This window comes from Zalophus californianus, chromosome 11 (genome assembly GCF_009762305.2).
Source record: "Zalophus californianus isolate mZalCal1 chromosome 11, mZalCal1.pri.v2, whole genome shotgun sequence".
NCBI lineage: Eukaryota > Metazoa > Chordata > Mammalia > Carnivora > Otariidae > Zalophus > Zalophus californianus.
The window spans coordinates 46,016,932-46,032,741 of NC_045605.1; the positions used below are offsets into that span (position 1 = coordinate 46,016,932).

General features: G+C 35.2%; 1 protein-coding gene across 3 annotated transcripts in view; it reads right to left on the minus strand.

Moving 5' to 3' along the window:
- Positions 1–1,389: 1,389 nt before the first annotated feature.
- The window catches only part of EED (embryonic ectoderm development), a 29,454-nt gene continuing 15,033 nt past the window's right edge, over positions 1,390–15,810 (minus strand). The window contains exons 7-13 of one of the 3 annotated variants that reach the window (XM_027579785.2): positions 15,513–15,604; positions 13,408–13,541; positions 11,462–11,567; positions 10,254–10,328; positions 3,264–3,422; positions 2,497–2,570; positions 1,390–1,724 (exon numbers count right to left, since the gene is read on the minus strand). In XM_027579785.2, coding sequence (XP_027435586.1) covers positions 1,598–1,724; positions 2,497–2,570; positions 3,264–3,422; positions 10,254–10,328; positions 11,462–11,567; positions 13,408–13,541; positions 15,513–15,604 — 767 coding nt within the window. In that variant the 3' untranslated portion in view covers positions 1,390–1,597. The remainder of the gene's footprint in view (positions 1,725–2,496; positions 2,571–3,263; positions 3,423–10,253; positions 10,329–11,461; positions 11,568–13,407; positions 13,542–15,512; positions 15,605–15,810) is intronic. The other 2 variants (XM_027579786.2, XM_027579787.1) reach the window with 2 other exon arrangements.

The following is a 15,810-nucleotide window of genomic DNA, read 5'->3' on the forward strand; positions in this document are numbered from 1 at the left end:
CTGTGCCAGAAGTCTAAATATTGTTTATAATAGCAAAAACCAGAAGCAATAAACACATCCAGAAAGGTATTAAATACTGGCGTATTCATGGAAATGCATAAGATTTATAAACACAAGGCTCATGAATCTCAAAATCTGATAAAATTCAGTCTTACATTTTACCCGGCACCCATTTTACTTCCTACCTTCTGATTTACTCAGGTTTTCCTTATTCCCTCTGCTTCAGGTCAACTCCTCCACATGTCATGTTGGTTCTCTTTGGGAATTTTCTGGTCTTTTTTTTTTAAATAAAGATTTTATTTATTCATTTGAGAGAGAGAGCATGAGCAGAGGGAGAGGGAGAGGAAAAGCGGACTCCCCGCTGAGCCAGGAGCCCAATGTGGAACTCGATCCCAGGACCCTGGGATCATGACCTGAGCTGAAGGCAGATGCTTAACCATCTGAGCCAACCAGGTACCCCAATTTTCTGGACTTTTATATAGGTCTCATTCTTGCTGTTTCTTGTTCATAAATATATACAAAGCACCTTATGTTTGGAACAAAAGACCCAACTACTCTCAAGTCTGATTCCCTCAATCTACGTATTTCTCTTAACCAATATATTTCTATAAAAGCAGACATAACACTGTACATACTCCCCATTTCTTTCATTTTTCAATTGCCTGCATTCAAGCTTCTGTGTCCTCTTCTCACTTGCTCTAATATTTCCATTAAGATTTATAATGGTCGGGCACCTGGGTGGTTCAGTTGGTTAAGCGACTGCCTTCAGCTCAGGTCATGATCCTGGAATCCCAGGATCGAGTCCCACATCGGGCTCCCTGCTCAGCATGGAGTCTGCTTCTCCCGCTGACCCTCCCCCCTCTCATGCTCTCTCTCAAATAAATAAAATCTTAAAAAAAAGGATTGCTTATGGTCTAGCTGCAAACCAAATGGCAGTATTTTTTTCAACTGTGCAGAAAGCTTAATTAAATCATTGTATGTGCCACCTATATTTTTAAATTACTATCAAGTTATAGAAAGAGATACAAAGACATAGTTAATACAATTTCCAATAAAAATAAGTAACAATGTATTTAGGGTTTAGTGTATGTCAAGTACTGTTCCAGCTGCTTCACTTGTTTAATCATTTGATCTTTAATAACCCTATGAGGTAGGTATTCTTATCCATGTTTCACACACGAAGAAACTGAGTAAGATGTTCAGTTATTTAGCTCAGCTCATAGGTGCAGAGCCAAGACTTAAATTCAGCTTAGTTCTAGAGCTTACACTTAATCACTACATTATATAGCTTTCGTCAGTTAAAAGAACTACAAAAATGATCATTACAAAAAGGGCGTATTTTATTACTTTCAACATTTCTTTTTATCACAATGAAAATAAACACACAGCTTTAAAAAAATAAATTTTTATTAAAAGCAGTAGAGTCTGAGCAGGAGACAGTACAAAGAATGTAAACAATGTAAACATCACTACATTCAGCTCAGCCTGATTGAATGCTGAAAGACAACTCTAAATGCTCTATGTGCCCTTACTAGCAAGATACAGTAATTCTATTATACACAGAAAACACACCTAATTTTGATTAAGAAAAAGTATTTTATCGAAGTCGATCCCAGCGCCAAATACTGGCATCATCACAAACAGCTATAAGGATACTGCTATCCCTGCTAAAACTGGTTTGTCGAATAGCAGCACCACATTTATGATGAGTCAGTGTTGTACATCTAGGAAAAAACAAGACAACACGTTAAATGCCATTCATAAAAAATGTTGTATCAAATTAAACCAGTGAATTAGAAAACAAATAGATGTTCCAAGTCATATGGAAAGCATTTAAAACATTACTAAGAGAATTCAATTTCTAATTTCATAAAATTTGGGTATATTTTATATATATGTATTTTAAATATTTTATTTATTTATTTGACAGAGACACAGTGAGAGAGGGAACACAAGCAGGGGGAGTGGGAGAGAGAGAAGCTGGCTTCCTGGTGAGCAAGGAGCCCAATGCAGGGCTCGATCCCAGGACGCTGGGATCATGACCTGAGCCGAAGGCAGACGCTGAACAACTGAGTCACCCAGGCGCCCCTATATTTTATATTTTAAAAAAAGAAGCAACTTGTCACCAAAGTACTCATGATAAACAGTCATTATGAAAATAAAAAGTATTTTAAAATAACCGAGTCATGTAAATGTTAAAAATGATTTAAGAATGGTACTTCAATTATCAATTACTTCCTATCTATTGGCATAACATTTGAGAAAAAGGCAGAAATTATCAATAAAAATTTCTTTAAAAAGATTTTTACGAGAGAGAAGGCACACAAGCAGGGGAGAGGGGCACATAAAAGGAGAACCAAAGACTCCCACAGAGCAGGGAGCCTGATGCAGGACTTGATCCCAGAACTCTGGGATCATGATCTGAGCCGAAGGCAGCCGCTTAACCGACTGAACCACCCAGGTATCCCTAATCAATAAATATTTCTAAATACTTACTTGGCTTTATGAGGATCTTCTACTTCTAAATCCCAAACATAAAGTTTGCCGACCTGATTGCCCAATGCAAGCATCTGTATAAACATATTTTTAAAAACACCAAATTATTAAAATAGGTATAGAGCCTTCAAGCATTCCTAAGACATATTCGTATTTCAGAAAAACCTCAGCTCCAGCCTTTGGCTATGCTCACGATTAGTTTTTTGCATCTTATATTTCTGATTTTTAATGGAGATAACAGCACCTAATACTTCAGAGGTATCCTGAGTAAATCAGAAGGCATTCTGCAAACTTATGAAGGACTTTACAATTTACATTGTTAGCATGTACTTTATTCTATTCTGCCTTAAAGAATTATAGCAAAAGCTACAGACAGCTCCTCCAGTTTTCTGACAGAAATAAATATCCAGGTAATTTGTTACTACAAATTCCTAACACCAATCTCTTTCAAATTTTAGATAACTTGTAGTTTGCCCCATCTTCCATGTTGATTTTTCTCCAAACTTTTCTACAAAAAAAGCTACCTTAATAACAGATGTTATGGAAAGTAAGCACCTCACTGCCACCATTGACACCTGTCAATTGCATTTATACTAAGCATTGCAGATGGTGTGCAGAACCACAAGGGTAGAATAAATAACATCACTGGCCAAAGTAATCAACATAAAATATCAAGGTAGATTCTTACAGGAAACAACATGGATGCACAACAGAGAAAAGTGAAATTACAATGGTCTTAAGTTTAAAATGTAAAAATATGTTGCTACCTTTTGCCAGAAATCCATAGAAAACCTCATGTACCAAATGTCACACTGGCTGTAATCGAATCGCCCAAGAATAGTCACATTAGATTCACTGGGTTTAATTTTATCTATATCATCTTCCATTTTGCCAGGTTTCCAGCACACAATGGCATTTTCACAAGACTTTAAAAGAGAGAAATGAGAAAAAAAGAAATATTACATATAGAACTGAATTTTAAATATTAAAAACAAAGCGCTTTTTTATCTTTTTAGAATCAACAGTCTTAAAACCTGGTTATCCATCTACTAAATACAGTGATATACATTTATATTACAGATCACTTATATTTACAGAGTCAATGTCCACACCTGAGGACAAGAAGTCGTATTACAACAGAATTTAACAATATTCAAAAGCATTATATTATCTGGAATATTCATTTTGAAGTCACAATTTCTCTTCCAAACCAAATCCATCTCTAGATACTGTGGCACCCAGAAACTGGAGTGTTTTATAACAAAAGGTAAAATTACAAAAACCCTATACAAATGCATGGCTCTTCAATATGGCCCCTGCTTAGAGGCCTTAGAGATCAGATTATATAGAAGGCAATGAACTCAGGGGTTTTAACATCAAGACATTGATATGGGGATAGGACTGAACTAGACTAAGTTACACCTTCTTATTCTAATATCATTATCTTTGCACACATTCTAGTTAAGCAGCAAGTGATAAGGAATACAATGGAAGAAAAACTGCAACACAGTGGGCACTATGCGTATTATAGGTCAGTGGTGTGCCAACTGAGGGACATTTGGCAATGTCCCTGCCCTTTAGTAGGTTAGAGGCGAGAGATGCTGCTGGATGGCCCCTCCCATAAAAAAAAAAAAAAGAACGATCTAGCCCAACAGAACCTGGACTGAGAAATGCCTGTGTAGGGAAGAGTGCCTCCTGGAGTTTACATGACACAGCCTACACAGTCCCATGGGGCAGCTCTGTCCGGTTCACTGACATATGAACATTTTAACAGCAGGGCCACAGGAAGACTAGGGAGGGGACAACACCCCTCCCCCCGTTTTTCTTCTCTTGTCTTTTTTAGATTATATAAAATCCCAGGGCTATATATCTGATACACAAGTTCTTTACTGTAAAGTACCTTAGATTAGAGATCACCCACTTTGATGATCTAACTAAATGCACAATTGGATTGATAGCCTGTAGACTTCCCTCAAAAGACTCATCTTGGTCCCAACCCTACTCAGAATCTCTACAAGGGAAGGCTGAAGCAGAACAATTATGACATAGTTCTTCAAGTGCCTGTCACCGATTACACTGGTAAAGGATCCTTAATTAGTAGAGTCCCCTCATGAACTAAAACTTAAGGAGGTAAGGAGAATTTGTTCGCTGTAATGGATGACTGCACTTGAAAAATCATCTAGAGAGCTTTTTAAAATTACGAATTTCCAGGTCCTTGTGCCAGATTTAGAAAACTCTGGGACTGAGGCCTAGGAATCTATTTTTACAATGTTCTCCTAGTGATTCTGATGCAGAAATAGATTTGAGACCACCAATACAGTTCATTCAGGTCAGCTTCCTGAAACCTAAAATGCAGAAATCCTTTCCTTTCGTCTGATTACGTTCTAAGAAAAGAAATTTTAGAGCTAGTGGCTTTTCTACTTCCAAAACGATGGAGTAGATGTACTTTCCCCTATTTATCCTCACTATAGCTTAAAAGACTGAGTATCAAATATAAAGCAAACATAAGACTTTGAAAGGTAGAGAGAAGGTAGGCTGGTTTGGAACCTTGGGACTTCAGGATGTTGAGTTCCTTGGTTTTCTTCTGCCTCATTTATGTACCCGACTGGATACTAGAAAAGGCAGCAGCAGCTCAGCAATACCCACGGGTTAAGTCCAAAATACCCCCAACAAAAGCCTGCTCTCTCTAATAACCAAAGAACCAGGGAAGTGACAACCTAGCAGGTGAGAAAATTTTCAAACACTCTACTCCAGCCAAACACCACAGAAAAAAACTGTGGGCCCATGCTCACATGAACCAGCAAAGGCCCAGTGGGGAGCACTTCTCAGGTGTAACTCTGCACCTCAAATGCATACCTGACCCTCCCTACCCCTCACCCATAATGAAGTAACTTTCTCCTCCTCCTCTTTGCCTGGGGTGGTATCAGAGGCAGCCTAGCGGAGTTAGCATGTTTACCATCATCCACAACCCCCGTGTCAGTGGAGACCACTCTGGGGAACAGTAATGAGACACCACCATCTTGACTTCCCCACCACCTGCCAATCATGAATTAGTGCTCCCCTTCCCCAGCTGAAAATTTATCAGAGGAAGAATGTGCAAAACATCTAAATAAAATAAGATGCACAGTCTTGTAGTATCAACAATCAAAATATCTAGATCTCAATCAAAAATTCACTTGTCATACCAATAATCAGAAAAACCTCAACTTTAATGCTAAAAGACAATAAATGCCAACAATGAGAAGCATAGGTGTTGGAACTATCTGACAAGGATTTTTAAAGCAGCCATCATAAAAATGCTTCACTGAAAAAAATGCTTCAATGAGCAATTATAAACACACTTAAAAACAAGAACAAAGTCTCAGCAAAGAAATAAAAAGAATCAAATGGAAAATTCAGAACTGAAAAATACTATAACCAAAATAAGAAAATCAACCTAAAGGTTCAACAAGTGTCAGTAAATTTAAAGTCAGAAAAACAGAAAACTACCCAATCCAAACAAAAGGAAACAAACGAAAAAAGAGAGTCCCAGGGGTCAAATAAAAGATCTAACATTTGTATCGTTAGAGTTCGAAAGGAGTGGAAGAAGAGAGCAGGTCTAAAAAAGAATCTGAATAATGGCTGAAAGGTTTCCAGATTTGACACAACTGTATCTCCAAAGGACATAAATTTACTACAATTTAAGGTGAGTGAACTCCAAAAGATAAAATCCAAAGAAATCAAGGTACATCATATTCAAACTTCTGAAAACTGAAAAGACAAAAAAATCCTGAAAGCAAGTAAGACAAAACACCTTATGCTGAGAAGAAAAACAATTCCAATGATGGCAGGTGTCTCATCAGAAACCACAGACCCTAGAAAGAGGGAACACAACATTTTTCAAATGGGCAAAGAAAATAACTGTCTAGGTAAAATCCTCTATCGACTGAATATACCTTTCAGGAATGAAGGAGAAATGAAGACATTCTCAGATGAAGAAAAACGAAGAATTTGTCACCAACAGAACTACCCTAAAAGAATGGTTACAGGCAGTTTTATAAACACAAAGGAAATAATATGAGAAGGAATCTTGGAACATCAGGAAGGAACAATGGAAAAAGCAAAATGAGTAGTAAATACTCTCCTTTTCCCCTTGAGTTTTTAAATTATGTTTGATGGTTGAAGCAAAACTAGTAACATTTTTTGATGTTTTTCCCAATTATAAAGGGAATATTTAAGACAAACTATAAATGGTGGATAAAGTAACAAAGGAAAATTAGGTTTCTACACTTCACGTCAAGTGGTAAAATGTTGATACACAATAGACAGGTTACATAAATATGTTTTTATATTTATTATTGCATGGTAGGCATATCTTTAGGCAATTTTTTACTTTTAATCTACACCTATTTTATACCTAAAATGACTTTCTTATAGATAGCATTAACAAAAATAAATTATAACAAAAGGTAACAAAACAGTTAATAAATATACATATATAACATCTAGAGGAAACACCAAAAAGCTGCATAAAGAAATGTACTTAGGGGCGCCTGGGTGGCTCATCAGTTAAGCACCTGCCTTCAGCTCAGGTCCAGGATCCTGGGATTGAGCCTCGCATCAGGCTCCCCTGCTCGCGGGGAGCCTGCTTCTCCTTCTCCTCCCTGCTCATGCTCTCTCTCAAATAAATCAATCTTAAAAAAAAAATGTACTTAATATTACAGATAAATCAAAATGGAATTCTAGGGGCACCTGGGTGGTTCAGTTGATTAAGCATCTGCCTTCTGCATAGGTCATGATCTTGGGGTCCTGGGATCGAGCCCCGAGTCTGGCTCTCTGCTCCCACTTATGCTCTGGTGTGTGCTCTAACAAATAAATAAAAAATAAAAAATCTTAAAAAAAAAAAAAGTGGAATTCTAAAAAATGTTCACATGCGGTGCCTGGCTGGCTCAGTCAGTAGAACATGGGACCCTTGATCTAGGGCTTGTGAGTTCAAGCCCTACATTGGGCATAGAGCCTACTGACCTACAGGAAATTAGGGAAAAGGCCCAGATAGAAGAAAAAAAAAGAAAAAAAACTAAAAGGGTCCAGTCACCAAGACACAGCAATAACAAGCAACTCACAGAGCTGCAAAACATCATAAAAACTGAAAGCAGAAAGGGAAAAAAATCCACAATTACAGCTGGAGACTTCCCCATCTCTCAATATTCGATAAAATAAGTAGACAGAAAAGTCAATGAAGCTGTAAAGAAGTCAACCACACCATTGACCAATAGCACCTAACGGACACTTATGGAACACTCCCCACAAACAGAATTACACATTCCTTTCAAGCTCCCACAGAACATACCCAAGATAGTGCCATAAAAAATCTCAAAAAAGTTTAAAAGAACCCAAATTACAAAGAGTATGCTCTGACCACAATGGAATCAAATTAGAAATCATTAAGAGAAAGATAACAAGAAAATCTCCAATACCTAGAAACTGAACAACACACTTCATATCAAAATTAGTGAGATGCAGCTAAATAAAGGCAGAGAGGAAAATTTATAGCATCTAATACTTATCTTAGAGAAGTCTCAACTCAATAATCTGAGCTCCCACACCTTAATGAAACTAGTAAAAGAGCAAAATACACCCACGGCAAACAAAAGGAAGAAGAGATAAAAAATTGAGCCCCTACCAAGACTTAACAACAAAAAAAAGACAAAATACCATTTCAGGATTGAAGCAGGGCTATCAGTAGAGACCTTGCAGTTGTCAAAAGGAAAATAAGAGAATATTACAAACAACTCTACATATAAATTTTACCTTAGATGTAATGGATCAATTCCTCATACAACACAAACTACCACAACTCACGTAATATGAAATAGTTAATTTGAACAGCTTTATTAATTATTAAGGAAATGGAATCTGTATCTTTAAAACTCTCAAAAATTTCTAGGCCCAGATGATTTAACCAGAGAATTCTAACAACGATTTATGAAGAATTTCTTATCATTTCTTCCAGAAAATAAGAGGGAAAACTTGCCAATTCATTTTATGAAGCCAGGATTATCAATACCAAAACCAGACAAAGACATTACAAAAAACTTCAGACTAGTATTATAACCTCATGAATACAAACAAATCTTTGACAAAATACCAGCTATTAGCAACACATATAAAAAATTACACTATGAACAAATAAACTTATTCTAGGGATACAGGACCAGATCTATTAAAAAAAATTAAATACACTCCATTAACAGGCTAAGTAAGAAAAAGCCACATGATCATATCAACTGATACAGAAAAAGCATTTGACAGAATTCAACACCCATTCATGATAAAATTCTCAAAAAACTAATAAGGGGGATAGTTCTCAACTTGATGGAGAACTATAAAAACATACAGCTAATATACCTAATTGTTAAAGACAGAATTCTTTCCCTTTTAATATCAGGAACAAGTCAGGAATGTCTGATCTTAACACCGCTATTCAACACACAACTGGGAAGTTTGCCAGTGAAATAAGGCAAGGTCAGAAAGGAAGATATTAAACTGTCCCTATAGGCAGATGACATGATGGGCTACGAAAACATTCCCAAGTACTAGACAAAAAACCATGGGACTCAAGGTCAATATGAAAAATCAATTACATTCCTGTATACTAGCAATAAACACAAAAAAATAAGGAACACCATTTATAATCATTCAAAAAAGGGAAGTACTTAGGTATAAATCTAACAAAGCATGCACAGGACTTGTATGCTAAAAGCTACAAAATGCTGATAATAAAAATCCAAGATCTAAATAAATGGAGAGAGATACTATGTTCATGAACTGGAGAGTGGAGCAGACATTAATTCCCCATCAAACTGATACACAAATTTAACAAAATACCAAACTCTTCACTGCCCAAAAAACCCCAGCAAGATTTTTTTTTATAAAATGTAGACAAGATTATTCTAAAATTTAAACTAGAAAGGCAAAGGAATCAAAATAGCTAAAAACAATTTCGAAAAATAATAAAGTGGAAGAAAACACTTAACCAATTCCAAGACTTATTACAGAGCTACAGTAATCAAGACTGTGTATATATAGTAGTGGTATAGGGAATAGAACAGAAAAACCAGAACAGCCTCACACAGGTAGGCCAAACAATTTTTGACCAAGGTGCAAAAGCAATTCAAAGGAGAAAGAAGTCTTTCAACAAATGGTGCTGAATAATTGGATATCCATAGGCAAAAAATGAACTACTACCTAAACCTCATATAAAAATTAACTCAAAATAGATCATACATTTAATAAAACATAACACTATAAAACTTTTCAAAGAAAACATAGGAAAACATCTTTAGGATCCAGAGCGTGAAGAGCTTTTAAACATAACATCAAAAGCACAATCCATAAAATTTTTTCAAACAAAAATCAATAAATTGAAATTCATCAAAATTAAAACATTTGCTCTGCAAAAGATCCTGTTAAGAGGATGAAAAGACAAGCTACAGACTGGAAGAAAATATTTGCAAACTACGTATCTGACACAGGATTCATATTTAGAATATATTAAGAACTCTCAAAACTCAACAATAAAAAAAAACACAAAACCAATCCAATTAGAAAATGAGCAAAAGATATGAAGAGACATCATCAAAAAGGATATATGGATGGTAAATAAGCATATGAAAAAGATGTTCATCACTAGCCATCAGGGAAATGCAAATTAAGACCACGATGAGATATCACTACACACCTATCAGAACAGCTAAAATAAAAAATAGTGACAATACCAAATGCCGGCGAAGATTCGGAGACACTGGATCTTTCATACATTGCTGGTGGGAATGTAAAATGGCACGGCCACTCTGGAAAATAGTTTGGCAGTTTCTTAAAAAACTAAACGAACTTAACCATGACCCAGCAATTGCCATTCTAGGCATTTATCCCAGAGAAATGAAAACTTATGTCCACACAAAAACCTGTACACGATTGTTCATTAGCAGCTTTATTTGTAATAGCCCCAAACTGCAAAAGGACCAAAATGTCCTACAATAGATGAATAGTTAAACTGTGGTACATCCATACCATGGAATACTACTCAGCAATAAAAAAAGGAAAACTACTGATACACACAACAACTTGGATGGCATTATACTGAGTGGAAAAAACCAATCTTAAAAGGTCCCATACTGTAACATTCTTGAAATGACAAAATTCACATGTGATAAAATGACAACATAGAACTATAAGCACACATTGTACAATGTCAATTTCCTAAATTTGATATTGTATTACAGTTATGTGAGAGGTATGTGGGAGAAATTGGGTGAAGGGCAATATGGGACCTCTCTGTACTTTCTATGAAACTTACTGAGAATCTAATTATTTCAAGATCAAAAGTTTAAAAAAAAAAAAAAAGGTAAAACTATACCCGTAAAGCCAAGAAAAAAAGTAAGTCAGGCTCTGTCCAAGAAAATATGAAATGCCCTGAAATCCACATCAAGAAAAGAAATTGGATAGCAATTTTTCCAAATATGACAATCCTAAATGTTCAGATAACATCACCAACAACTAAATTATCAGCAAAAAATATGTAAATATACATCAACACATGAGAGAGAAGGGGATGGCAAACTACAGCCATAGCCAATTCCAGTTGTCTGTTTTGGTAAATACAAATTGACTGAAATGGACACAAACATAACAAAAAACCCACTACTGGCTTTAGGTATTGGTTATTTTATAACATTGGGTATCAGAGAATATCATCTTACAAGTTAACATTTTTCCTGTTATTGCAGCACAAGTTATAATAACTCATCAGGATGTTATATGCCTAAAACAAGTTTCCAAATCTATGAGACTTTAAGGGAAAAAAAAGGAATTTCCCATCTGCCATCCAATTTACCAAACTGTATAAAAAAACTGTGCTCCCTGCAAGGTTCCAACTCACACAAACACAAACAACAGAAGTACAGCTTAACAGCAGTTAGCATACCTTGGAAAGTATCAAATCACCTAACCATCGCACACAATCGACATAATTCCTATGTATGTCTCTGGTGGAAAAGTCAGGAAAGTGAATTTTCTGAGAAATAAATGGCCTGCAATGGAAATGTCAAAAGTTAAAAAGAAAAAAGAATAGTAGAATCACACTAATTTTCACTTTCATATTTATATGACTATTAATTCTGTGTTCCTAGAAAACTGCATACCTTCTTATGGGTTTACTGAGACCTAAAGTCTCATTTCATGTATTTCTGTATTTTTTCCATTATCGGCTCTCAATTCAATTTTCTTATGAAATTTCATTTACAAAAATTATAGCTTCTTATCTTACTATGGAGACCAAAATAAATCACTTCAAATTCTGGCTATCCTAACCAATGATAAGCAGTATCATCTGATTACAGCACTAAAAGTTTCTCATAGAAAACATTAAACTATTCAAACTTTTAAATTTAAGCATAACAGTCTATCAAAGTCAACATATCTACATTATTTCAAAAGATGGTCACCTTTCTAGGAACAATGACACATCATTCCAAAGCCTGCTAAAGACAAGGTTAGATGAGAGTCCTCCCTTGAGCAACAATTTCTAAAAATGGTATCTAACAGGAATTTGGCATTTATTAAGACTTTTCCTGTACTTAGGAAAGTGAAACATAGTGCTATTTTTTCTTTAAAGATGTTTTTGAGAAGACCACCAAGCAGAGAAGTCGCTACCAATTCTATAGTTACTTAAAAGTATACCTAACATTTCTAATCTAGTGATTCAGATTTATACTGAAATAACTAGAAGAATGACATGATGCCATGAATTAGTTGTGTCTTGGGCAACTCACATGTCCTCTCTTTACTTTTCTCTCATATGTAAAAAGGATGTTGGGCTGAATCATCTCAAACATTCTTTCCAGTTCAGATTCTGGGAGCTTTTCTTTATTAAAACATTAAAATGTTATTAATGATCTAATACAAATTCTTAATTCTGCTATAATTATATTAATTGCTTTTTAGCCAAATATGTTAGTGCATTGAACTATTTGTTGATGGTTATAAATTTAACTGATAACCTATTAATAATCTGGTTTGATAACCAGAAAATAAATGCTTTTTGTTAAAACAGAAGTGCAAACGAAGTTAATATACACAGACATACCATAGTGACAGTGAAAGTGTTAATAGTCTGATGAGATTCTGAAAAGACAGTTATTGAATTAAAAATTAAAGCATTTCAAAAATTATTAAGGGGGTATCTGGATGGCTTAGTTGGTGGAATGTGCAACTCTTGATCTTGGGGTTTTAAATTTGAGCCCCACGTTGGGTGTAGAGATTACTTAGAAAATAAAAATCTTTATATATATATATTAAAAATATTGAAATTATATATATATTTTAAGAAAACTGCACAGTTCCCACTCATAGTCAGTCCCATAAAGCAAGGCTCCTGCTTTTGAATTTTCTCCATCTAAAAAAGGGATCATTTAAAGGAAAGCATTACATTATCATGAAATAAAGCCAAGAAACCCATTTAAAAAAAATCATGATTTACTGTCTTGACTTTGAATTTAAAGTGTTGACGAATAATACAAATAATACTATTCTGAAGGGTCCTTTACCCTATCCCACAGAGCAAGTTTAAGCAGCTTAAAATTGTTAAAATGTAAACAGTCAAGCACATGCATACCTAAATAAAAAGTGAAACATGCTACTAAATTAAGATGAACACACAATTTAAAGGGGATTTTGAAAAATGAGCCACAGACTAAAAATAAAGGCTTTGATTTAAAAAATCTTATGGTATATAAATTGGTACCTAAAACTTATTCAAAGAAGGGCTTCTAAACTCAATGTTGGGGGATTATGTAAAAATTTTGGAAAAAGTAAAATGCACCTATCCAATAGCATGAAAAAACAAACTGTTTTCAATAGCACAATTGTTACCTGTTAGTTTTATTTGGATTATAATCATAAGATTCCTTAATTGCATTCATCATTCTCTTTGAATTGATCCTCCAAAGTTTAAGAGAGTGATCCATACCACAGGACATTATTTTTTCACCCAAAAGATCATAATCCTGTATGTAAAGCAGAAAAGCTTAAAATATACAAACTGCCCAAATTAGACTACCCAATTTTCATCTGATGTACAGCATAATGAAAATTCTATTTCAAGTCACACACATTTTGAGTTTATCCATGTAGCCCATAAATCAGTTGTTACTGCTTCCGAGACTTATTTTTTTTCCAAGATTTAGTTTTAACTGATTAGTCATAACTACAGTATATGAACTTATACAATATGTAAGTCAAGAAAGTAAATTGTTTGAATTTAGTTTTATCTATTCAATTATCTTTAAATATTTCCTTTGCTTTATTCTGAAGGTAAATTGAATGAAGTAAAACAATTATTCTATGACACAAAGACCTGAGTAAGTCTGTTAGTACTCTCTGTCCAACCCTGATCAAACAATGAAATTGACAGCTGTAAACTATACAGTTGGTCCTTGAACTTAAATTTTACTTTATCTGTGTATCTAAGTCAAAATGCTTATTATATTGGTTTTAAATTCACTTTTTAAAAGAATAAACAGCAGAAGGGGGCCTGGCTGGCTCAGTCAATAGGGCATGCAACTCTTGATCTCAGGGTTATGAGTTCAAGCTCTACACTAGGTGTAGAGATTACGTAAATAAAATCTTAGGGGCGCCTGGGAAGCTCAGTTAGTTAAGCATGTGCCTTCAGCCATCAGGCTTGTGCTGTCAAATAAAATCTTTTAAAAAATAAATAAAATCTTTAAAAAAAGGGAAGAAAACAGTAGAGAGTTCTATTTGAGGAGGAAATTTTCCTTATTAATCTAGCTATTCTGTGTTAATCCAACCTTTGAATTGATCATGAACACTGTTTTTACAAAAGACTAAGGGCTTTAGATTTGGTGTTCGCTGAATTCAGAAGTCTGGTTGCTGTTACTTCTAATTATCTCACTGTCAATAGCAACAAGACACCCTTAGAGTCGGTAGCTCTAATTTATATTTCTTAAAGGATGGTAGTCATGCCTCTTAGGACACATAATACCAGATGGAAGAATGCTTCTGCAACTTTTAGAAAATCCAAGGCAACAAGGTAGCTGAAGGTAGGTATGATACTCACAAAAGCATACAAACTCCAACTACAGAAATATTTCGTACTTCCAAATAAAAAGCTACTGGCTTCAAAACAACGTGCCCCTTTACGCAGTTTAATAAAATACTGAAGAACTGTAAAACCACTAGATAAGCTATAAATGGAACGTAAGTAAAGCTAAAATAATGTAAAAATGTGAAAATACTAGCTGACTAAAAATACCAACATACCATTAAAATGGATCAATAGATTATAATACATAAATATAAAGGTAACACCATGACAAAGAGTTCTCTAAAACTTAGTTTAAGCATAAACACTTCCTAAAAATGGATCTTATATTTCAACTTCAAATAAAAGATGAAAGTTGATCTCAATTGCTAACTAGCTTAACCTTTTATTTTTTTTAAAGATTTTTATTTATTTATTTGAGAAAGCAAGAATATGAGAGAGAGAGAGAGAGAGCGCGCGCGCGCGCACATGAGAGGGGGGAGGGTCAGAGGGAGAAGCAGACTCCCTCCCCGCCAAGCAGGGAGCCCGATGCGGGACTTGATCCCAGGACTCCAGGATCATGACCTGAGCCGAAGGCAGTTGCCGAACCAACTGAGCCACTCAGGCGCCCAACCTTTTTCTTTAATAACTGAGAAACAGCAAAACACAAGTTGGCTTGGTGATTTCTGACTAACAAGTTCACGGTATTCTTTCATGAGAATCGAGGTGCTGGTATAAGGTGCGAGAGTACGGATAAAGCACAAAAAGCCTTACTCGCTTTATTCCTTCATCTGTAAGTAAAAACCTTGTTATGTCACAAGTAAATGAGTGCCTGGCAGGCTATATGAAACGAACCATATGCTTTCTTATAAGAGTTCCATGGGGACTGTTCAGAGCTCTACACCTGAAGGTCACTGCCCTGCAGCTTTCAACTTACAGCACTTAGAACTTCATCTCTGTGCCCTTCCACGCCTCCAAATATCGCCACCAGAGTGTCTGTTTGGATATTCCACAATCGTAATGCATGATCTAGTAAAGACATGAAAAAAATTTTTTTAAATGGACTTTTATCATTCATTTACTCTGGACTCTCAAAACCTCTTTAAAGACGTACAAACTACAAAAGTTTGGACTTAAGTAATGCACAGTGAGAATTAAGAATGGAATCTTCATTATATAACAACTTAACATATTTACATCAACATGCAGACTTAACTAAGTATGAGCTCAAACTC